This window comes from Papaver somniferum, chromosome 9 (assembly GCF_003573695.1).
Source record: "Papaver somniferum cultivar HN1 chromosome 9, ASM357369v1, whole genome shotgun sequence".
NCBI classification, from domain to species: Eukaryota; Viridiplantae; Streptophyta; class Magnoliopsida; order Ranunculales; family Papaveraceae; genus Papaver; species Papaver somniferum.
The window spans coordinates 6,913,856-6,936,835 of record NC_039366.1 but is presented as its reverse complement, the minus strand read 5'-3'; the positions used below and the strand labels follow the sequence as shown (position 1 = coordinate 6,936,835).

The window sequence follows — 22,980 nt, the reverse complement described above, 5'->3', positions numbered from 1 at the left end:
CTCGAAATCGTGTGTTGGTAAAACGTTTCACTTTGATCAAGTTTATCTTCACCTAGTGACGAAAGTCGTGAAAAGTTTCAATCACTTTGAGAATTGCTATGACGTGAATCGGTCTGTGAATAACGGCTACATAGCGTCCTCTAAGAATGTCTCAATGATTGAAATGAGAGTTTAGATTACATAACCATGCATCCCTTGAATTGAAGTTTTCGAACTTTGTTGATCAAGATAAATCGGGAGGATTATGGAATTGGCTTGCCAAGTCCGCGAACCCAGTCCGCAGACTCAGTCCGCGAACTGTCGGAATTTCTCGACCGAGAATTTCTGCTGGATTTTCCAAAACTCGTTTGTGTGCTAAGTCCGCGAACTCAGTCCGCCAGTCCGCGAACTGGCAGAAGTTCTCTCTCCGAGAATCTCTGCTGAGTTTGGAAAACTCAACCGCTTAACTTAAGTCCGCGAACTTGTTTGTGAACTTAAGAGGTTATGATCTAAAGATGTGCTCTGAACATGAAACATTAAATTACTAAGGAATGCTTTATGAAAATAGTGGCTATAATGTTCATGAGCCGACTCAATCGAATCGAATCATCTTTGTTTCAATTGTGTCTTGTGTAGTTACATAAGATCTCATAGTTATTGAACAACTCTTTAACTAGTTCATCTGAGTCAATTGAACTAGTTATGGTGAAGAAGAACAAGGTTGATATGAAATGCTCATATGGCTAACCTTATTGGGTTACTATGTTGAACCAACACACACGTATATGTTTGGGCATGGTTTTCACAAACCCAGTAAACGTCTACTCAAGTGTGTGTGACATGCTAAGTTTTAGATCTAACGGTTGACAAATATTAGCTTGAATCTAAATAAGGTTTTCATGTAACGATGAATAAAGATTGCTTTGTAACTAAGACAAAACCTTGATTTGAAGGCTATATAAAGGAGACATCTAGCATTGTGCAAAACTAATCCCCACATGTCTGTGTGCTACTAGTGCGCCCGCTAGAGTCGATCTCCATTAACCTTTGATTTTCTTCTCTAAAATAAGGTTAACAACTTAAAGAGTTCATTTGGATTGTGAAGCCAGACCGATATTACTTTATCGTAGTTGTGTGATCTGATCTTGCATCTTCTATCGTACGAGTAAAATCGATGGATTGTCTTGAGATCGTGAGAGTTCTCCGATAGGAAAGATAAAGAAGTCACAAACATCTTCGTCTCACTGTTTTTGATTCCTCGACAAACCGCCTGTATAGTCAGGAAGGATTGTAGAGAGGTGATTGATTAATCTAGGCTGTTCTTCGGGAATATAAGACATGATTATCAATTGGTTCCTGTTCACCTTGATTTTATATCTTAAGACGGAACAAAACCTAGGGTTTATCCGTGGGAGACAGATTTATCCTTTCATAACATTACTGTGTGAGACAGATCTGTTTATTATCAAGTCTGTGATTTTGGGTTGCAGCAACTCTTGGTTGTGGGTGAGATCAAATGGGGGAGAGTTCTTTTGAACTTGTGCTTAATGGTAATATCTTGCGGGTGTGCGGCTGTGGAATTTTATAGGTGTTATCTTGTATCTTAAAACTCCTTGATGAATGCATTTAGCTTCAACTTAATGATTGCATCTAAATTAAGTTGGTATGTATTTTTATTTTAGTCTATGAAATGTCTCTTGTGGAAATTTCATTATGATCTCGTTCTTGTACCTTTGCCAATTTTATTAACAAAAAGGGGGGGAAATAATGTAGTTCACACTACAAATCCATATGGTTTTCGGATCGTTGTGTAAGGGGGAGTGGTTTCCATGATCGAGATGGAGTATTGACTAAGGGGCAGTGATACATATCACCGTAGTATTATTGTTAAAGTCGTGATACAATTGTACTTTGATATTACATAATAATACCATGACACTGTATAATAATGATCGAGAATCTCGATTTCTCTCATTGTTATAGCTACGAATCTTCAATAACGGTGATCCTAAACTTACAACCTTTGGGATCATAGGATTACTTGGAAGGACGAAGATTTCAGGGAACGTTGAAGATTAGACTATGGAATAGAAGGCACTAAAGTTTATCTTTTAAGTATTCCATATGTATTAATAGTTTTGTCACTAAAATTGACAAAGGGGGAGACTGTTACAGCATAGATCGGTCGACCTCGCATGCGTTGCTATCTCAAGCATGTTTGTCATTGTTAGTGATCAAAACTATAAGTCTTGATTTCTAGCCTACATAGCTAAGTCTCAGAATAGGATAGAATAGTGTAGTTGAGCTCAAGGACTTCATGGTGATTCATCATAAAACGACGAAGATCTATACAAGAAACCGTGGAACTTTATCAACAAAAAGGTATGTGGAGACTTGAACTTATCTATCACTCAAAAATTTATCTATTCTATCTCGTACCTCTTATGTGACAAAAGTCGTATGCTATATAGACTAGATCATACACATTTGACATTTCGATCTGAGCATTCATTCCTTATCTTTTATCTCGAAATCGTGTGTTGGTAAAACGTTTCACTTTGATCAAGTTTATCTTCACCTAGTGACGAAAGTCGTGAAAAGTTTCAATCACTTTGAGAATTGCTATGACGTGAATCGGTCTGTGAATAACGGCTACATAGCGTCCTCTAAGAATGTCTCAATGATTGAAATGAGAGTTTAGATTACATAACCATGCATCCCTTGAATTGAAGTTTTCGAACTTTGTTGATCAAGATAAATCGGGAGGATTGTGGAATTGGCTTGCCAAGTCCGCGAACCCAGTCCGAAGACTCAGTCCGCGAACTGTCGGAATTTCTCGACCGAGAATTTCTGCTGGATTTTCCAAAACTCGTTTGTGTGCTAAGTCCGCGAACTCAGTCCGCCAGTCCGCGAACTGGCAGAAGTTCTCTCTCCGAGAATCTCTGCTGAGTTTGGAAAACTCAACCGCTTAACTTAAGTCCGCGAACTTGTTTGTGAACTTAAGAGGTTATGATCTAAAGATGTGCTCTGAACATGAAACATTAAATTACTAAGGAATGCTTTATGCAAACCGTGGCTATAATGTTCATGAGCCGATTCAATCAAATCGAATCATATTTGTTTCAATTGTGTCTTGTGTAGTTACTTAAGATCTCATAGCAATTGAACAAATCTTTAACTAGTTCATTTGAGTCAATTGAACTAGTTATGGTGAAGAAGAACAAGGTTGATAAGAAATTCTCATATGGATAACCTTTTTGGGTTACTATGTTGAACCAACATACACGTATATGTTTGGGCATGGTTTTCACAAACCTAGTAAACGTCTACCCAAGTGTGTATGACAAGCTAAGTTTTCGATCTAACGGTTGAGAAATATTATATTGAATCTAAATCAGGTTTTCATCTAACGATGAATAAGGATTGCTTTGTAACTAAGACAAAACCCTGATATGAAGGTTATATAAAGGAAACATCTAGCATTGTGCAAAACTAATCCCCACACGTTTGTGTGATACTAGTGTGCCCGCTAGAGTCGATCTCCATTAACCTTTGATTTTCTTCTCTAAAATCCGGTTAACGACTTAAAGACTTCATTGGGATTGTGAAGCCAGACCGATACTACTTTATCATAGTTGTGTGATCTGATCTTACATCTTCTATCGTACGAGTACAATCGATTGATTGTCTTGAGATCGTGAGAGTTCTCTGATAGGAAAGATAAAGAAGTCACAAACATCTTCGTCTCACTGTTTGTGATTCCTCGACAAACCGCCTGTGTAGTCAGGAAGGATTGTAGAGAGGCGATTGATTAATCTAGGTTGTTCTTCGGGAATATATATAAGACTGGATTATCAATTGGTTCATGTTCACCTTGATTTTATATCTTAAGACAGAACAAAACCTAGGGTTTATCTGTGGGAGACAGATTTATCCTTTGATAGACTTTTCTGTGTGAGACAGATTTGTTTATTATCAAGTCTGTGATTTTGGGTTGCAGCAACTCTTGGTTGTGGGTGAGATTAGCTAAGGGAATCAAGTGAGTAGTATCCTGCTGGGATCAGAGGCATAGGAGTACAACTGTACCTTGGATCGGTTTGAGACTGATTGGGGTTCAATTATAGTCCAGTCCGAAGTTAGTTTGCAGTAGGCTAGTGTCTGTAACGGCTTAATACAATGTGTATTCAATCTGGACTAGGTCCTGGGGGTTTCCTGCATTTGCGGTTTCTTCATTAACAAAACTTTTGTTGTCTGTGTTATTTCTTTTCCACATTATGTTTTTTATATAATTGAAATAATACAGGTTGTGCGTTAAAGATCATCGATTGGAAATCCAACCTTTGGTTGTTGATTGATATTAATTGATCCTTTGACATTGGTCTTTAGTACCGTCCAAGTTATATCTCTTTGATAAAGACTCGCAGATTTCCATTTGCTTGAGTAAAGATCAAATCGAGAGATTGAGATATAATTAAACTCTTTGATATATCTTTTTATTGATTGAGTATAACTGTCTAGTTGATTCTCATAAAAAGTATATTGGAGTTTGTCCATACAAATTGCTAAGCGAAATATTGGGTGGTGTTGTTAGACCCCCGCTTTTTCACATTTTATTAGAAGCATAACTATCCTTCCATCCTCGTGATATTTCATTTACATGCCCGTCATAAGGTTGTTGACATGTATGAGAATATCCATAAGGTTCCGTGGGATATTGATCATAGCCAAAAGATTGGTTTTGATTATACCCGTAGGATGGTTGGTAGTTTTCATATGAATTAGATTGAAAACCATATTGATTACCACTGTTGTATGTGTAATCTTGTGCTCCGTACATGCTATTTCCGTAAGGAAACATGACGACTCACAATAACAAAAGAGAATATCAAAACAAAAACCTAAAAAATAAAAATAATCTAAACAAATAAAAAATCAATTAGCGACAGCTCCCCGGCAGCGGCGCAAAAATTTGATGCTTGTCGTTAGTGCAACAAATTAATCAATATATTTCCCACTAATAACTGGTAATATAACGGTAGTAAGAGATCGTTCCCACAGAGAGCTGTGTAATTGATATGTTATTTGATCAGCAAGATGAAGTAAATAACAAAGGGGGTTTTGGTTGTGAGATAAATAAAAAGACAATAATAAATAAAAGAGATGATTAAGGAATCCTTCGTCGTTACCAAGCGATAGCTGGATTCGAATACTTATCTATTATTCGTAAGAACCATTCATCACCAAACGTAGAATAACAGCTAGATCAGTGTTATCCCCAAAACTCCTTCAATCACTGGATACAGAAGTTCTCGACTACCATATTCTATTCAACGAACCACCAAGTAGTAGATCACTCAAGGTGTAATCCAATCGAACGCCTTAAGATTTATGAATTTAGGTTGATCCCAGTAGTTAAACTCTTAGATCAAGGTTTACTTGCTGGTGTTTTCTTCACACACGATTTCTCCACAGAATCCCTCTGTAAGGTCTCGCGATTTCTACTTGTGTATAGAGTTATTTGACGATTACTTATCTCGTAACTTCCACTAGCAATAGAACAATCAATAGACTAATCTAGTATGCATCCCAAATCAATCTAAGAATCACTCATAAACCCTAGATATAGTAAAGACAAACGATGTTGATTAAAACTCTCAATATATTTGTATTATTAATAAAGCTTCACCCTTGAACATTGAATTCATCCTTAATCAACAAAGGATTTAACTACTCATATTACAAAGAAGATGATAATGATGGTTTCCCCCTAAAGGGGTAAACCCTAGGTTTTTGATGTAGAACTTGTGATATGAGATTCGATGATATTTTTACATAACCTAATACCTTTTTATAGGCTAACATTGCTTGGTCTCCAAGTATTTAGTTAGGTTTAGGAACCCACCCCGAAAATATGACATAACGACTCCAAACGTGCCCTTAGTCCTTCCAAGGTGTGAATACACGTTTCGTATTTGGTAAGTTCGCGTATCCAGTCGGCAAACTTCAAACTCCAGCAGATATTTTCAGAAATAAGTCTGTGAACCCAGTCCACAAACCCATTTCGCGGACTTCACTGTCTTCGGTATTTGATAAAACTGATAAAACTGTTTTGGCCATAACTTCTTCATCTGAACTCGGAATGACCTCATTCTTTTTCGATTCTTTTTATCTTTAAATTATCTTCAAGATGATGAGGAGAAATCCTTAATTTGAATGAGTTAAGATCAGTCTTTGTCCCGTCTCTTGATTATGTGTGTTTTGCTCACTTCTCTTGGACTTTGACACTTGGATACTTGGAATACTTCTCTTCTTAGATCTTGTCAGCACTTTGTAGCTCCTTTTTGGATGATTCACCTGTTGGAGACAAATAAGAGAAAACCAAAGTCATAATACGAAAATATGCATAAATATAAAGCAAGTATGGAATGTACACTAAAATCATATGAATTATGCACTTGTCACCTTTCTATTTGAATCTTGAGTTGATCTTCGTTAAATTCCTTCAAGGCCTTCGCACCATTAGTAATCATGATCTTTCTTCGTAATAAGAGTATTCTTCTTCGCTTCTAAAACTCTAATGCTCTCTTTATCCTCACGGGCACGATGTTGAAAGGTTCTGTTAGAAACTAGCATTGGTCTGTGATCACAAATAAGGGCTTCATATTTCAGTCTCAGCTCCTCCCAACTAAGATTCTCTAAACCACGAATGGGAAAATTATCCAAGGAGGCGTTAAGGAGCTCGAAAAGGGCATCATTATCATCAGGAAGACTAGCCGCTTCTTCGGCCAAATTATAAAGTTCTGCAGGTATAAGTAGTTGAAAAAACATGAAGATATAAAGAAAGTTATAAGATATAAGGGAGCGAAAAGAAATGCACCTATTAACTGGTTGTTCATTTGGCGAAGTTCATCTTCCTACAGGGCTTTACGCGAGAGCTCACCCCAAACCTTCTAACACTCAGCTTCTAAGGAGCGAATTTTTCTCTGCGAATCAGCGGGAACAGCACGAGAAGCTCGCGCATTTTGTAACAATAAAAAGATAAGAGAATTTAAAAGCATCAAAGAATGAAGATGAAATGCCATCTTAAACTCATCCAAATTTAGGAAAAAAAATAGGAAACAAACCAAAGAGCCCAAGGCGAAGAGAAAATCAGGAGATATAGCTGAGGCAGATCCTCGCAGAGATTCGTGATTCAAAGTGGGAGCATATTATATGGTAGATATCATTTCACATGTGCGAGTTAAATCATCATCACCAGCGGCAGAGAGGGGGTCTTTGAAGATAAGAGATAGTTGAGCCATGAGAGAAGCTAAGGAAGAATCATCAGGGAATGGAGGTTCGTCTCCCTGAGAGCAAGGAACTAAAGGAGAAGGAGAAGATGAAGTAGAAGAAATTTTCTTTTCTTCTTGGGTTTCGCTCCCTTATTGTTGTTCTTCGCAGAGGACTTTGAAGCAACGGTTTTGCCTTTAGTCTTCGCAGGGGAAGAAACCCTCTCCTGACCCTTACAAGGACTTTCATCATCAGAGCCACCAATATCTAACTCATCTACCTTCGCACACAGATAAAGATAAGAAATAGAGGCAACAATATTGTTAAAATTTGAGTAAAGGTATTTCTTACTTCATCAGTGATCGAACGTAGAGCTTCCAATGTGCCCTGCCTTCTGTGAGCCTTAAAATCCTTCTTCACCTTGGCAATCTGAAGATAAGAAAACTAGTGAGACGAAGAGAAAGAAAATGAATAAAGAAAAATTGGAAAACAAGTGAAGCTTATAATAGTATACCACGGCCTCTCTCTCTCAGTCCAATTGAACTCCCAAGGGGAGCAGGCAGAAAAACCCTCAAGAAGAGGATTTACCGACTTGTCAGCACCAAATCCAGTAATGTAAGGACCCTCAAGGACGACAGGATAAACGTCCCAGCGATTTTCGTAAGATTTTCGTGCAGTGCGGTTGGTCTTGTCGTGAAAATCAACATCTCGCATAACCCTTACGTTCTCCGCGACGCCATCTTTCCTCGCTAGACGAATAGCCCAGCGGGATCACTCATTCTTCATAATCACAACTTCACAGTTAGCGAAGAATCTATCAACAATATAATCAGAAGAGACGATTTCCAAATCATCATACGCTTCATTCTTGTATTCTATAGGGTAAAGGGACCCTAATTCAGCCGCACGTAGAGCGAATTCCACCATGATCCTGATAGCATCCCCACTCAACTGAAAAATCGCACGTTTAAAATTCTTATGAGATAAATTTTTATAAAACAGAGGAATTCGCGGGTCTAAGAGAGGAATAGGGAGACCAGCGAGGAGCTGCACTAAGGAGATGATGATTTTTTGATCATTCCATTGATTAATATCGAACCATCTAGGGTTAAGCGTCAAAGTAGGACCTGATAAGGGAGGAGCGGATAATTTAAAACCTTTATCCCTGAGTTCAACTTCAAGTCTCTCAAAATCTTGAACCATTTTCCACTCGGCCTTGTGCCCCATTGTTGTTCTTATAGAATTAATGGGAATATAAATATCAATATAAAGGATATGATCAAGAAAGCGAGATAGTACAATGAGTGGGAGATTGAAAGAATAGTTGGAACGAAGGAGAAAAAGAAAATGTGAAGTAAGAAGAATCAAGAATCAAGATTAAACAGAAGAACAACAACAATAAGAAAAGAGAAGTTGCGGAGGTTGAAGAAGAAAAAGGAGAGTAAAAAGAAAGAGATGAAAACGAGAGAGCATATATAAAGGATTCCCTTCCCCTTTTTCGAAATCCCACGCATTAATGGGTGAGAAGGTATGAAGAGACAATTGAAATGATTAATCGTGATGTGTCAAGAGGTAAACCAATGAGAGCGACAAATGGAACAATCTAGCCCGAGATCTCAGATCATTGTCAATTAAGAACATGAAAAGTTAAGAGGGTGCGGCAAATGATATGTAAAGGCGCGAGAGTGACTACGAAAAATTTCTCTCATCGCTATTTATTCAACAAAGATTGATAAGAGAATAAGCAAAATGTAGGGGTAAAATATCGCACAGATAGATAGCACGCGAAGCGATAGCATTATAAGGGGGCGAACTCATTCGCACACAGCATATTCCGGATGATGAAACTGATGACGTCACAAAGTCACGAGTAAAATATGGAAGTTGTGCGAAGTGAAAGGACACGAGCGAGAAGACCAAACATAAGCGTGCGAGAACATCGCACGTCAGATCCGAAAATAAGGGGGTTTATTAGCTATCCTCCACTATGTAAACTCTTATATATAGGACCAACTACCGTTGTATCGAGGGAGAAATTTTTTAGGGAGTTGAGGTAGAACTTTAGGAGAGAGAAAGTTGTTTGCTCCCCTAGTTAGGGTTTTATCTTCTTCTTTCCTTGTATTTATTTCTAAACTTAATAAAATTCTTATAACTGTTCTTCATGTTGATTTCATAGTTTATGTAGGGGCGAAATATCGTACAGAACTAACCCACAGTCTCGCCCTCACTAAAATAATTACTGGTATAAGCAAAGAGAGAAATTAGGAGAAAGGATACAACGCGATAAAAGGGGACAAACATGAGAACACCCACACGACAGACACGACGCGAAAAGCACGAAGCTGCAACGCGAGAGATAGTTACATCTTCCCAAAGCCTGGCGAATAAGACAGAATGAGCAGGAATCAACTAACAGAGATTTGCACGTGAAATCGTTGTCTTCTGCCATGATGACCGACTATATAAGGGTTCAAATAATGAAGAGAGGGGCAGGTTGCAAAGAATTCAGTCAAGAACAAGAGTAGAAAATCACTACTAGAGAAGAGAAAAACATTACAATTATCTTATCATCATCATCTTCTTTATATGTATAAATCTTTGTGATATCAATAAGAACATCATTTTTCTCCATACAAAGCATGTGTAAAGATCATATCTAGTGTCAATGGGTGTATAATATCATTAATGTTTGAGTTTATTTCCATGACTTAGACTTAGTGTTCTTATCATTTCTTTGGATGTAGTTCCACAACTACATTTTGTTGTTAGAAACATGGAGGATTATCCTCACCTGCTAGCTAGTAGCTAAAAACCATCACCTTAGAAAACAACTGTCCATCCTCACCTACGAATGTATTTCAGCTTTTAGTGTTCAGACCGAAATCACCGCCTGTTCAAACTAAAGCTAGTTTCAGCACCGCCATCTTTTATTCCTCGTGAAAAACTTGATGATTGATTGGTGGGAACTGTTATCCTCCTAAAGTTTACGGCACTCGATCCATTTTGCAGATCAACCAGATAGTGCGCAGGAAGGATCAAAATCTTCACCTTATTCAGAAAATCCTCTTTGTCAATGGCTAATCAAATCTCATGATGTAACGAAGATAGAAGGCAGATATAGAAGGAAGCAAAAGAATGGCCAAAGAATCTTCTGTCCATGGAAACATGCAATGGATCAGAAAAGGTCATGAGAAAGACAAGGGGCAAGTTGGAGTTACCATCGAACAAACGGGAGATAGCATAACTGAAAGAGAGTACAAAAGAATACTCGCGCAATGGAAAGATAGGGAAAGAGCACTAATCGTGGAACGGGTGAACCTCGCGGTCAAGTATGGGTGATTGTTGATAGAGATTCACAACCTGAAAAGGAAGGTGCGAGAATATGAATTGGATATAGAGTATGGGGAAAGTTACAAGCGATACTGCAGAGCAAGAGAAGTTGCTAAGAGAGTTCAAAGAGAAGAACGACTAGACGAAGAAATACGAAACGATGCACAAGAATGACTGGATATAAGAAGATCAACGCGAATGAACCATTGCAAGGATGGGGGAAGAACAAATCGGCACCAAGTATGGATAAGAAGGAACACTGACGAACATCAACAGTGCAACGCCATAATATTAACTGCAAAAGATGTTAAGGCGTTTCATGACAAAGTGCTAAGGCGAATCTTTAAACGTGACTTCAATGGAGCAGAAATATACCCGAAGAAAAAGGACGAACCCTTGAAGAAGTGGAAGAAACAACTGATAGTATTATGTGCAGAAGATACCCCGAAAGAAGGAGCACCACACAAAGAAAACTTGGTCGTGACCTTAATAATGAAATCAGACTGTCGAGATGTAGACAGTGCGATACCACCGGTGGCAGTGACAGGATTTTGGTGGGCAGTGGAAGCTCTATAGATGTGTTATTCTACCATACGTTCAAGGCAATGGGATATGATGAGATAAACCTCGCACCAGTGGAATGTGACATATTCGGGTTCAACGGAACAGCGACAAGACCCAAGGGAGAGATCACGCTGACAATACAAATAGATACGTTGGAAACAATAGTGACATTCAGTGTCGTGGAAGTGGATTCTCCTTACAATGCGATTATAGGAGGCCCATGGAGTGAGAGGAATCGCATCCACCTTCCATCAGTGCATTCGCTTGCCCGTACCAGATGGGATTGGAGAAATCAAGGGATACATCATACAGGCGAAGGAATGTAAAGATTTGAACGTGCGACATCAAGAAGGATGAAAACAAAGAAAGAAAGATAAGAAGAAAAGGGCGAGAGAAGTTAAACAAGAGAAAGAATTCCAAGTCTACATGGTAAAAGAAGCTGAAGGCAAAGGAATCCCCAGTGAGATCCCTGAAAAAGAAGGAGACCCAATACACCATATAAGAGAGCCAACGCCGCAGGGGGGAGCCTACACCAATATAGGAACAAAGGATGAACCTAAAATGATAAAGATAGGAACCATGATGGAGGAAGAAGAAGAGAAAAATCTCATACAATTGCTCAAAGACTATCAAGATGTCTTCGCATGGAATATGGATGAGATGCCTGGCATAAATTCTTCTCTTGCCTGCCACAAATGAGCTATTAACCCAGCTGCAAAACCAGTTAGACAAAGAATCCGAAAGATAGCAACGATGTATCACGAGAAAATCGAGATCAAACTACAAAAAATGATTGACGCGGGAATTATTAGGCCAGCAAAATACGTAGAATGGGTCGCAAATATGGTAATAGTCCCTAAAAAGAATAAGAAGATTCGCATTTGTATCGATTTCACCGACCTAAATAAGGCATGCCCAAAAGACAACTATCCACTGCCAGATATCCCACACACTGTAGAATTTGTTACCGGATACAAAAGGGTATCATTAATGGACGACTATTCATGGTATAATCAGATACCGTTCGCAGAAGAAGACTAGGAGAATACGACATTCTTCGCACCAAAATGCATGTACTAATACAACCGAATGTCGTTTGGGTGGCGAAACGCTGCGGCCACCTACCAGCGAATGGTGGAAGAAGTGTTTAAGCGATGGATACCCAACATCTTAGCGGTCTACATTGACGACATGCTAGTAAAAAGCAAAAAGTCTGTTAATCATGCGAAGGATCTGGGAGAAATATTCGAGCAAATACGAAAAATTAAAATGAAGATAAATCCAGCGAAATGCATCTTCGGAGTCGCGTCAGGAAAATTCTTGGGATACATCATCTCCAAGGAAGGAATTCGGGTTGATCCCATCAAAGTACAAGCTATACGTGAAATGCCCTCACCCGCCACCATCAAAGATGTACAAAATTAAATGGCATGGTCGCATCGTTAGGAAGATTTGTATCACTCTCGTCTGACAAGTGCAGGAATTTCTTTAACATCTTGAAGAAAGGAAGTAAATTCTCATGGACACAGGAGTGCGAAGCTGCTTTGCAAAGCATAAAAGACTACTTGGAAAATCTATCAATGCTACAGAAACCTGAGCCAGGCGAAGAACTACTGATATACCTGGCTACCACACCTTACACACTTAGCGTTGTGCTGCTATGATCAGACCAAGGGTTAGAAAAACCAATCTACTACATCAGAAAAACTTCAACCCTTCCGAGCGAAATTACACTAAGATAGAAAAAATTCTCCTCGCATTAGTCTACGCGACTCAGAAACTCCGAATTTACTTCCACGCACACAAAGTCAATGTACTCACCAAAACACCCATTGAGTCAGTGTTAAAATCCTCCAAACTAGTGGGAAGAATCGAGAGGTGGAATGCACAGATCGAACAGTTTGGGTTGAGTTACGAAGTTTTATCCTCACCAAAGTCCCAACTAATAGCAGATTTTATCGCGGAATTTCCCCTAGAAGAAGATGATCCTGTGAGCGAAATGATGGATATTGACGAAGAACGTCCTGATCCGGAAGACCTACTTAAGGAGGATAACCCAAAAAGATGGGAAATATTTGTAGATGGATCAGTGAACATTCATGGAAATGGGATAGGAATTGTCTTTGTCTCACCAGCCGGGGAAAGAATAGCCTACTGTTTCAGATTGGAGTTCGAAACTACGAACAATGAGGCTGAATACGAAACCGTCATACACGGATTGAGATTGGCAGTCTAAATGGGGTTGGAAGACATCCGGCTTACTAGTGATTCACAACTAGTGATTCGCCAGTTGGATGGGCGATACAAAATCAACGATCTCATGCTACAAAGATATTCACAACTGCCGAAACAATACATTGATCGTATTCCAAGTGTTATATGGAGACACACAGGTTGGATAAAAAATCGAAATGCAGATGCTCTCGCCTTTATCACTTCAATGATGGTGAACCCTGAAACAAGATTCATTCGCATTGACAGTTTGAGGCAACCATCAATCGACATTCGAGGATGTGCTGCGGAAGTTATAAATGTAAAAAATAACACTGGAAGCGTCGAAAAGACCGACTGGAGGATCTAAATCCACAAATATCTACAAGATGGAGAGACACCCCGCGATAGGTTGGAGGCACATAAACTCAAAATTAGAGCTACAAACTATGAACTACGCGACGGAGTATCATACAGAAGATCCTTCCAAGGGCCACTTTTAAGATGCTTATCACCACAAGAAGGCATCGAGATTATGAAAGCTATACACTATGGGGACGTTGGGAATCACAGCGGAATAAGGTCTTTGGCTCTCAAAACTAGAGGGCAAGGTTATTATTGGCCACACATGCACGAAGATGCAAAGGATATCAGAACTAAATGCGAAGAATGCCAAAGATACGGGAAACTCATCCATGTACCAGGAAGAACCCTGAATTTCGTGTTAAGTGTTTGGCCCTTTGCGAAGTGGGGCATGGATATAGTAGGACCCCTCGTACCAGGCAGTAAACAACGAAGATTCTTGATTGTAGTAACCGATTACTTCACAAAATGGGTTGATGCAAGGGCGACACAACACATCTGAGATTCCGATGTGTTCTTTTTCATATTCGAACAAATCATATGCAGATTCGGGATACCGGTACAATTGGTATCAGACAATGGAAAGCAATTCAAAGGATAGAACATTGTCATGTTAATTAATGCATTCAAAATCCAGAGTGGAAAATCTACTCCACTATACCCCCAGAGCAACGGCCAGGAAGAGGCAACTAATAAGACCCTGGCAGACATTCTGAAGAAAAAACACGATGGTCATCATAAAGGATGGTGCGAACAGCTTCATAACACTCTATGGGCATACAACACGACACGACGGGAAGCTACTGGAATGTCGCCCTTCTGTCTAACATATGGTGTAGAGGATGTGCTACCAACAGAAGTTATCATACCAACCACTAAGCGCGAAGCTTGGGAGAATAATTTAAATACATATCTCATATTGAAGAAACTCGATGATGCTGAAGAAAATAGAGAAATCGCGCTGCAGCACATGATCAATTACCACGGAAGACTATCGCGGGAATACAACAAAAAATTCAAACCAAGGCACTTCAAAGTGGGCGATTTGGTGTTGCGCGAAATCCCACCATACCAAAGAGAGTCAGGAGGAAAACTCGCGAAAAACTGGGAAGGGCCTTATATTGTGAAGAGCATTGTGGGGAATGGAGCCTATGAGATAACAGGTAAAGACGGAGAACATACGCTCACACATCCATGGAATAACACCTATCTCAAGAAATACTACCCATGAAGCAACAAGATATGCAAAAGAATTCAGGGTTCAAATAATGAAGAGAGAGGCAGGTTGCAAAGAATTCAGTCAAGAACAAGAGTAGAAAATCACCATTAGAGAAGAGAAAAACATTAGAGCTATCTTATCATCATCATCTTCTTTATATGTATAAATCTTTGTGATATCAATAAGAACATCATTTTTTCCATACAAATCTTGTGTAAAGATCATATATAATGTCAAGGGGTGTATAATATCATTAATGTTTGAGTTTATTTCCATGACTTAGATTTAGTGTTCTTATCATTTCTTTGGGGGTAGTTGTGGGATTTTCCACAACTACAGTTTAGTTTATACATTATTCAAGAAGTGCAGTTGTGGGATTTCCTGCAACTACAGGAAGCTGCACTCCGGTCAAAAGTTAAAGAGGCATTGACAACAACAGTGAATCCGGTAACTTCAGTTGACCTGGTTTTATCTTAAAAGTTGATGCCTAAACTTTAAAAGATTATATTCTGTTAGATAGAAGCAACATGATTATAGCTTAAGTTTTCTTTCATACAGATGGAGGAGAATGACGCCATTGTGAAGATAATAACACAAATGACATTTTCTTGTTTTTCTTCCTGTCAAAAACTTCTTGTTTTCCAAAAGAATGTTGAACAAAGCTACTTCCAACGCAAAGAGAAACAAAAACGGAGAAAGCCTCGCACTTTTTACATCCATGTGGTTGTGAGACGGATGTAAAGTGATCATCTATCGTAGTTACTGTTGGATACGAAGGACCTTTACTGGCATGTAGAGGTAGGAAAACCTAGGGAAGTTGTGGCTTAAGATGGAATTCTTTTACGATGATACATATATGGATTCCACTCTTAATCCCTAAAAGCATCAACTATTAGAACCATTTTATTCTTGTATGTAATTTCTTCTAGTTGCTAACTGTAAACAGTAACTATAATAGATTTAGGACGAACTATCCGTTTGGAGGCCTCTAGGAATATGTTTTGGCAGGGTATGAGGGTACCGAATGAGCATGGTCAAGGAATGTTTGATATCATCTATAGCCATATATTTATAAACATTAGGATGATTGATTGTCCACGAATTTGTCTCACACAATAGAGACTATTCTATTAGAAAGGACACACCGCTTCTGTAGGAGTTAAATATCGCACATGTTAGTAATCATGCGAAGTAAAGAATACAACCTAAGCGAACAGTATCGCACACAACAAAGTTGAGATCACGCACCCGCTGATGTCAGCAAAGTAACGAGTAAAGTGTGGAGAACTGTGCGAAGAGGTACGCTATGCGGAGATGAGCGATTGTATATGAGCGAATGTGTCGCATAGTGATCCCGAAAATAGTGGTATCTTAGATGTCATCCACTATGTAAAACTATATATAAAAGAGATAGGTCATTACTTGTGGGGGGTTCTAAGGTAAGTATTGATCAAGGAATAGAGAGAGAGACATAAAATGAATCTAGGTTTCAAGTGAAATTGTTGTAATACTTGAATCTACCTTGTAAACATTATCAACATTCAATTAATCAAATAAGAATTCATAATGATCACTTAGAAATTGGATTAGTTTTAGTGGAGTGTAGTTGTAAGAAATCTTACAACTACATTTTTGGCGCTAGAAACAGCTTTGGATGACAAATTCCTGATAGTATATCATAGACTTTAAGGAAAAAAGTGTGATCTAAAAATTTAGAAATGGTAAGGATTGAGTTTGTTGTTGAACAAGGAAGGACAACCAGAAGAAGTAACAGAATTGCTGAACGAAGACGAATTACAAATCTTGAGCAACAAGAGGAAAGAATGGAAGAACATCAAAGAACAAAAATTCCAATTGGATCTCAGCGAGAACAAGGACAGAATAATGATATAGATTATGATAGAGTGAGTGTCCATACTGCAATGTCGGATTCTACAGAGGAAGGACAGAGAATTGGGAACGAAGAACCAGTTACACCGAGTGAAGGAAATATGACGATTGCAGAGCTTAGGCAAAGATTACTAATTGAACGAAAGAGACAACAAGAAGAAGAGCGTGCAAATTAAATCCGTCAAAACGATGATTTACGAGAAGGGAATCTTAGACTACAAGAACAAAGGTCAAGGAGTGCTATACGTTCAAGGTCAAGATCAAGTAGAAGTTCCTCCAGACAAAGTCAATCTAATCGAGGAAATGATAGGCGAAGGCAACACATGGAAGTCATTGAAGAAAACTCGCAAGAAAATGAAAATTTGGAAGATGAAAGGGAAAGGAGACGTATAGTTGACTTAACAACTAATCGGTATGAACATCCACTGGAACTTCTTCGTCGCGCACATATTAATTTTTAAAGGGAAGAAGAAGATCCAAGTCAAGGACAAATGATATTACATGGTAGAGAAATATTAAGAGACGAATGTGAGCACGAACGAGAAACTGCACGTACAAGAGATAGACAGAGAAGAAAGGAAGAATTAGAAGAGAGAGAATTACAAAGTGGATTGCGTCATATTGATAATCGAGTAAGGGGACGTGAGCGTCATCGCATAGATGATATAGATCAAGGTTGAGTTATACCAGAAGAAAGATAAATATCAACACATCGATATGATCCCACAGGCAATGAAGGAAGACATGATAGGGTACAAATTGAAGCAAATAATGAAAGGCGTAGGTGAAGAAGAGAAGAAACTGAACAACAGGAGATACAAGAGGCAATACGCCAAAATAATCATAAGAATATATTGAGACAAGAAAGATTAAAAATACCCATGCGAGAGGATTTGAATCAATCATTAAGCGAAGAAATTCTTAAGGAGATGGCAGAATTAAGAGAAATGATGACAATTAAAGAAATGACGGAAGAAGACAATTAGAGGAAGCAGTGGAGGAAGCTGGAAAAACTCCATTTACAAAAGACATTCAAAGAGCACCGATACCATCCAAGTGCAGTTTACCGGCATTTACAAGTATATTTGATGGAAGTGCATGTGCGATACAACATGTGAAAGATTATGCAAGATCTTTATTGCAGTGGGAAAATTATGATGCAGTAATGTTCAAGTATTTTGCTGCAAGTTTAGCAGGTGAAGCTTTGAAGTGGTTTGAAGGACTACCTGTAGAATCCATTGGTTCGTTTCATCACTTACAAAATGTCTTTTTGGGGAAATACATAAGTAATAATCCATCCAGACCAGGAATTGAGACAGCATTCAGACTTCGCAGAAGAATAAATAAGAGTTTACATCATTTAACGACAAGTTGGAGAACCATATGTAGTGAAATGGGAAGACGGGTGGATGAGCGACATCTTATTCTTGCATTCATTAATGCTCTCTTTGCAACAGATCTACTATATACCCAAATATTCAGAATAAAGGATAGAATAACAATGTCGGAGCTGCGCGAATTTCAAGAAGAATACATAGCACTTGAGGAAAAGCAAAGAGATATGGAGTCTTACCCAGTCGCAATATCTGATTCGAGGTTGACAAATGTTGTTGCGAGTACACCGCAGGGAAATCAAGAGAGGAATAATGCATAGATGGAACAAAAGTTAGTAGCTATGGGCAGTGCAGATCAAGAAGAATTTGATAAAGAGTACAGAAACAAGCAACTTCAAAATCGTGGAGGTACTGATACAATTCAACCAGGAAGTTCTGCAGGACAACGAACACATTATAACAAGAAAACTAGAAGAATAGTGTGGGAACAGATAAATTTACCAAAGTTAAATACTATAGTGGATAAAGTATGGGAAGCCGCTCTCCTAATGGATGATATTGCAGAACTACATAATGTAGGCGAAGAGCCACCCAAGGAGTGCAGAAACTCGATCAGGGCGCCGAGGTACACGGTTGAGTCAAGAGTGCCCGGGGCGTCTGGAGCGTACCTTGCCACTCTTGACAAGTCCTGACTATGATGCACTCCATCCGAAGATACCCCACTTAGGGTGCGGTCTTGCTGCCATAAACCCTATAGGTAGTGTATGCGAGACTGCGAAATCAACTGGTTATTGAAAAACTGGATGGGAAGATCCATAATCTTAACCTGATAGAGGTAAGCTTCCTTGAAGGGGCAATCAGGGGGAAGATAAGGACGGCACCCTCCATTAGGGAGCTGAATTGTGCCAAAAGTCGTAAATGTCATAAGACTTGTAACTCATACGAGTATTAAGACTTGTGATATTTATGCGAATTAACCTGAAGAAGAAATAATACAAGAAAATGAGAAGACGAGGTCAATGGGTCAATATACTATGGTGTAAAAACTTCCTGCGATTTCGTCGCACATAAACAGAGGCAACGTAAGACCTTTACATTGGAAGGCAAAAATAAGACCTCATAGATAATACAAGAAAATAAATTATTCATAAAGTTACACATATGTTCGCACCAAGAGAAGTTTTTAATAAAATATAACAATCATGCTTGGTATATCAAGATATGACAAATAACAAGAGGCAAGAATGGGAATGCAAAGGAAGTGTTATTTGTCCCATTTTGATAGTCTTATAAGCATATGAAGATGTTATAAATATGAAGCGAAGAAAAGAAGAATTATATTAAAAAGATGAAGACTGAATTTACAAGAATTTACAAAAATTTACAACAAAAATTTACAAGAAGAAGAAGAAGCAATCAATTTTCATCTCCCTCATTTCGCTCAGTCTCAGAATCACCGATTTCTTCCTCAGAATCTTCTTCTCCATCAGTAACTTGGATATTAGGAATGGGTACATTTTTAGGAATCACTGAAAAGATGTATTTCGAAAAAGGAATACCATTCTCCAGACAAACTCTTTTAACATCGTTACTGTTGTTTTGGACTAAATTAAACCAATTTTCCTTCAATTGCTGATACTTTGAGTTACGAGTGGATGATTCTTCTTCTTTAGCAGCCAAAGAGTTTCTAGCTCTGCAACTTTCTTTTGATACTCCTTCTCTTTCTCTGGGAAGCACCGACAAAAGAGTTAAAATAACAGACAATTATTCTTAAAGAATATGAATGAAGATCAAAGAACAACAAATGACCTTCATAATTGGAGATAATGTCTGTGACCAGTGTAGAATGCTCAATGTGAAGGCTAATATTTACCCTAAATTATTTCTAGCCTCATTCAGAACTCTAGCAGCCCAATTAAACTCAGCTTCACTTTCTATAAGGAGTTGAGATCGAATTAAGTTTTTTTCCTCAATAAGAGTGTCCCTCTCACTAAGAGCGATTTCATCTTTTTCAATAATAAGTTTGTTCTTCGTCGCCTCCAATACTTGAATTGCTTCTCTCCCCTCATAAAAACGACGTTTAAAATTATTGGCGGTGGATAATGCACTTTTATGGCGTTGTTTAAGAGTAGTATATTTTAATCTTAACTCTTCCAAGCTAAGATTTGCAAATCCTCTAGTAGGATAATTATTTAAAGAGGAACTGAGGTGCTCTAAAAGAATTTCAGCATCGGGTTGATTAGCCGCTTCATCTGAAAGGTCATACAGGTCTGCGAAGATAATTAAGTAAGAACTTTGAATGATCGCATAAAAGAAAAAGAGTGAGAATATAAATTGCATACCAATGAGTTAAATTCTCATTTCTAAGTTTTGTATTCTCGCCTGTAAGATTCGTATGCACATCCGAAAGAATAGATTTTCTCATGTTTCTGTTTGGCATTCTCGTCTTGCAACTTGTGAAGCTTTCTTTCATTGTCTAAATAAATCGCATAAGATATGCGGGCACTCTGTGAAATGTAAAATAAGCATTATAAGAAAAAGAAGAAATAATAAGGAAAAGATAAAGACAAATGTTGCAGAATATTACCAAGCCCTTCATCGCAAATTGAAAATCTTGATTTATCGCAGAGGCAGCTCCACGAAGAGATCAATCTCCCCAATCAGAAGAAGTACAGATCCTTGAGATCATCTTTAAGGCACGATCTGTTTCATCATCCTCGAGAATAACAAAAGCATATCCAGAAAAAATATCAGAAAACTTCTTCCGATACAAATCGATCGATACCTCTTCTTCAGAAACAAAAGTATCTCCATCTGAAGATTCCGAACTTGAAGAAGAATCATATATCACACTCTTCCTAGAGACATCATCTTTTAATGAAGTTTTCTTGGATACAGATTTTGACGTGGGTTTCTTAGGAGTGTTCTTGCCTTTGCCTAAAGTTTTATCATTCAAAGGATTGACCTACGCAAATAATCAAGATAAGAAACAAAGGCAACAATATTTTTAAAATTAGAAAGTCTGTTTCTTACTTCCTTATTCTGCGAAGTTGATACCTTTTTGGCATCTTGCGAAAAAGAAAAAATCAGAGAAGGAAAGTTATGAGAATTTACAAATTGGATCAAGAGGATCACATATCGCTACTTTCTTTTCCTCGTTTGCGAGTAATTTAAATTCCCAAGGTTGGTAAAGAGGGAAATATTCGGGCAGAGGATTGTTAGAACCATCCGCAGCTTTACCAGATACAAAGGACCCTTCTAAGATGACAGGGCAATTAAGCCAACTGGAATCATTGGATCTGCGAGCAGCGCGATTAGAATTTGAATTCCAATCAACATGTCGCATAATTTTCTCATCTTCAGCGATACCATCCACTCTCCTTATGCAAACAACCCATTTAGTCACGTTACTTTTCATAACAACGACATAATAGTTCTTAAAGAAATTATCGAGAGTATACTCAGCATGATCTATAATTTTATCACGATAATCCTGTTTTCACACTTCATCAGGGTAAGAATTTCCAAGACCAGCTGCGCGACGAGCATACTCTAATGGTTTCCTAATAGCATCACCACTCAATTGAAATATTCCTCGTGCGAATCTTTCATTAGCAAGAATTCTATAGAAGAGGGAAATCTCAGGGTTATATAAAGGAATTGGTAGAAATTGAAGTTGACCTAACGTAACGATGATTTTTTGATTATTCCGTTGATTAGATCAAGATTAATTTTGGATGAGAAATTATATGAAGGAGGAAGAGAGAGTTCATAACCCCTTTGGTTGAAGTCAGTTTTTAATCTGTTAAATTCAATCTCCATCTTTTTACCAGCAGGAGCCACTGAAGAATGGGAATGAAGAGTATAAAATTGCAGAAAAGGTGAAGAAGAATGAAAGAAATAAAAGGAGCAAGGTAGAAGAGAATATATAGGAAAGAGCTACCCGTTTTTCAAGATTTATTCTCATTAATGCGAAGAAATGAACGGATAAAAACATACGGTTAAAAAGGACGTGTCGAATAATGAATGGTTAAAAGGACACACGTACATAAGGAGAGCTTGAAATAGGGAAAATTGTCGGCAAAGTAAAATGAAGAAAGACAAGCATGTGCGACTTGCAAAAGGGGAATTTCTCATATCGCTCACTCTGAAGAATAAGCAATATGAGAAGAGGCAAATGTAGGAGTTAAATATCGCACACGTTAGTAATCAAGCGAAGTAAAGAATACAACCTAAGCGAAGAGTATCGCACACAGCAAAGTTGAGATGACGCATCAGATGATGTCAGCAAAGTCACGGGTAAAGTGTGGAGAACTGTGCGAAGAGGTACGCTATGCGGAGATGAGCGATTGTATATGAACGAATGTGTCGCATAGTGATCCCGAAAATAGTGGGTATCTTAGCTGTCATCCACTGTGTAAAATTCTATATAAAGGAGAGAGATCATTATTTGTGGGGTTCTAAGGTAAGTCTTGATCAAGAAATGGAGAGAGAGACAGAAAATGAATCTAGATTTCAAGTAAAATTGTTATAATACTTGAATCTATCTTGTAAACATTCTCAATATTCAATTAATCAAATAAAAATTCATAATGATCAGTTAGAAATTGGATTAGTTTTAGTGGAGTGTAGTTGTAAGAAATCTTACAACTACAGGTTCAACATACCCGTGTTTGTTTGTTTATGCGAAAGCTAACTCATAGAAGTTTATCAACTCATTGCAGTGGTCTTGAAAATGCTCCTCTGTCTGATGGTGATCCTACTGGTGTTACAATTCCACCAGTAAGTACTGTTTTGCTGTTGTTGTTTTTTTTTGTTATT

At 38.2% G+C, this 22,980-nt stretch overlaps 1 protein-coding gene across 1 annotated transcript; it reads left to right on the top strand.

Annotated features, from left to right (window-relative positions):
* The first annotated feature begins 13,378 nt into the window (after positions 1 to 13,378).
* Positions 13,379 to 14,947, top strand: LOC113311259. The gene is made up of 2 exons (XM_026560099.1): positions 13,379 to 13,675; positions 14,354 to 14,947. The coding sequence occupies exons 1-2, from the start codon at positions 13,379 to 13,381 to the stop codon at positions 14,945 to 14,947; spliced, it is 891 nt and encodes a 296-aa protein (XP_026415884.1).
* Positions 14,948 to 22,980: the final 8,033 nt, after the last annotated feature.

Coding starts and splice junctions, on each gene's coding strand:
- LOC113311259 (XM_026560099.1), top strand. CDS start 13,379: ATGGGGTTGGAAGACATCCGGCTTACTAGTGATTCACAACTAGTGATT. Junction 13,676..14,353: donor GTGCTGCGGAAGTTATAAAT/GTAAAAAATAAC, acceptor TTCAAAATCCAG/AGTGGAAAATCTACTCCACT.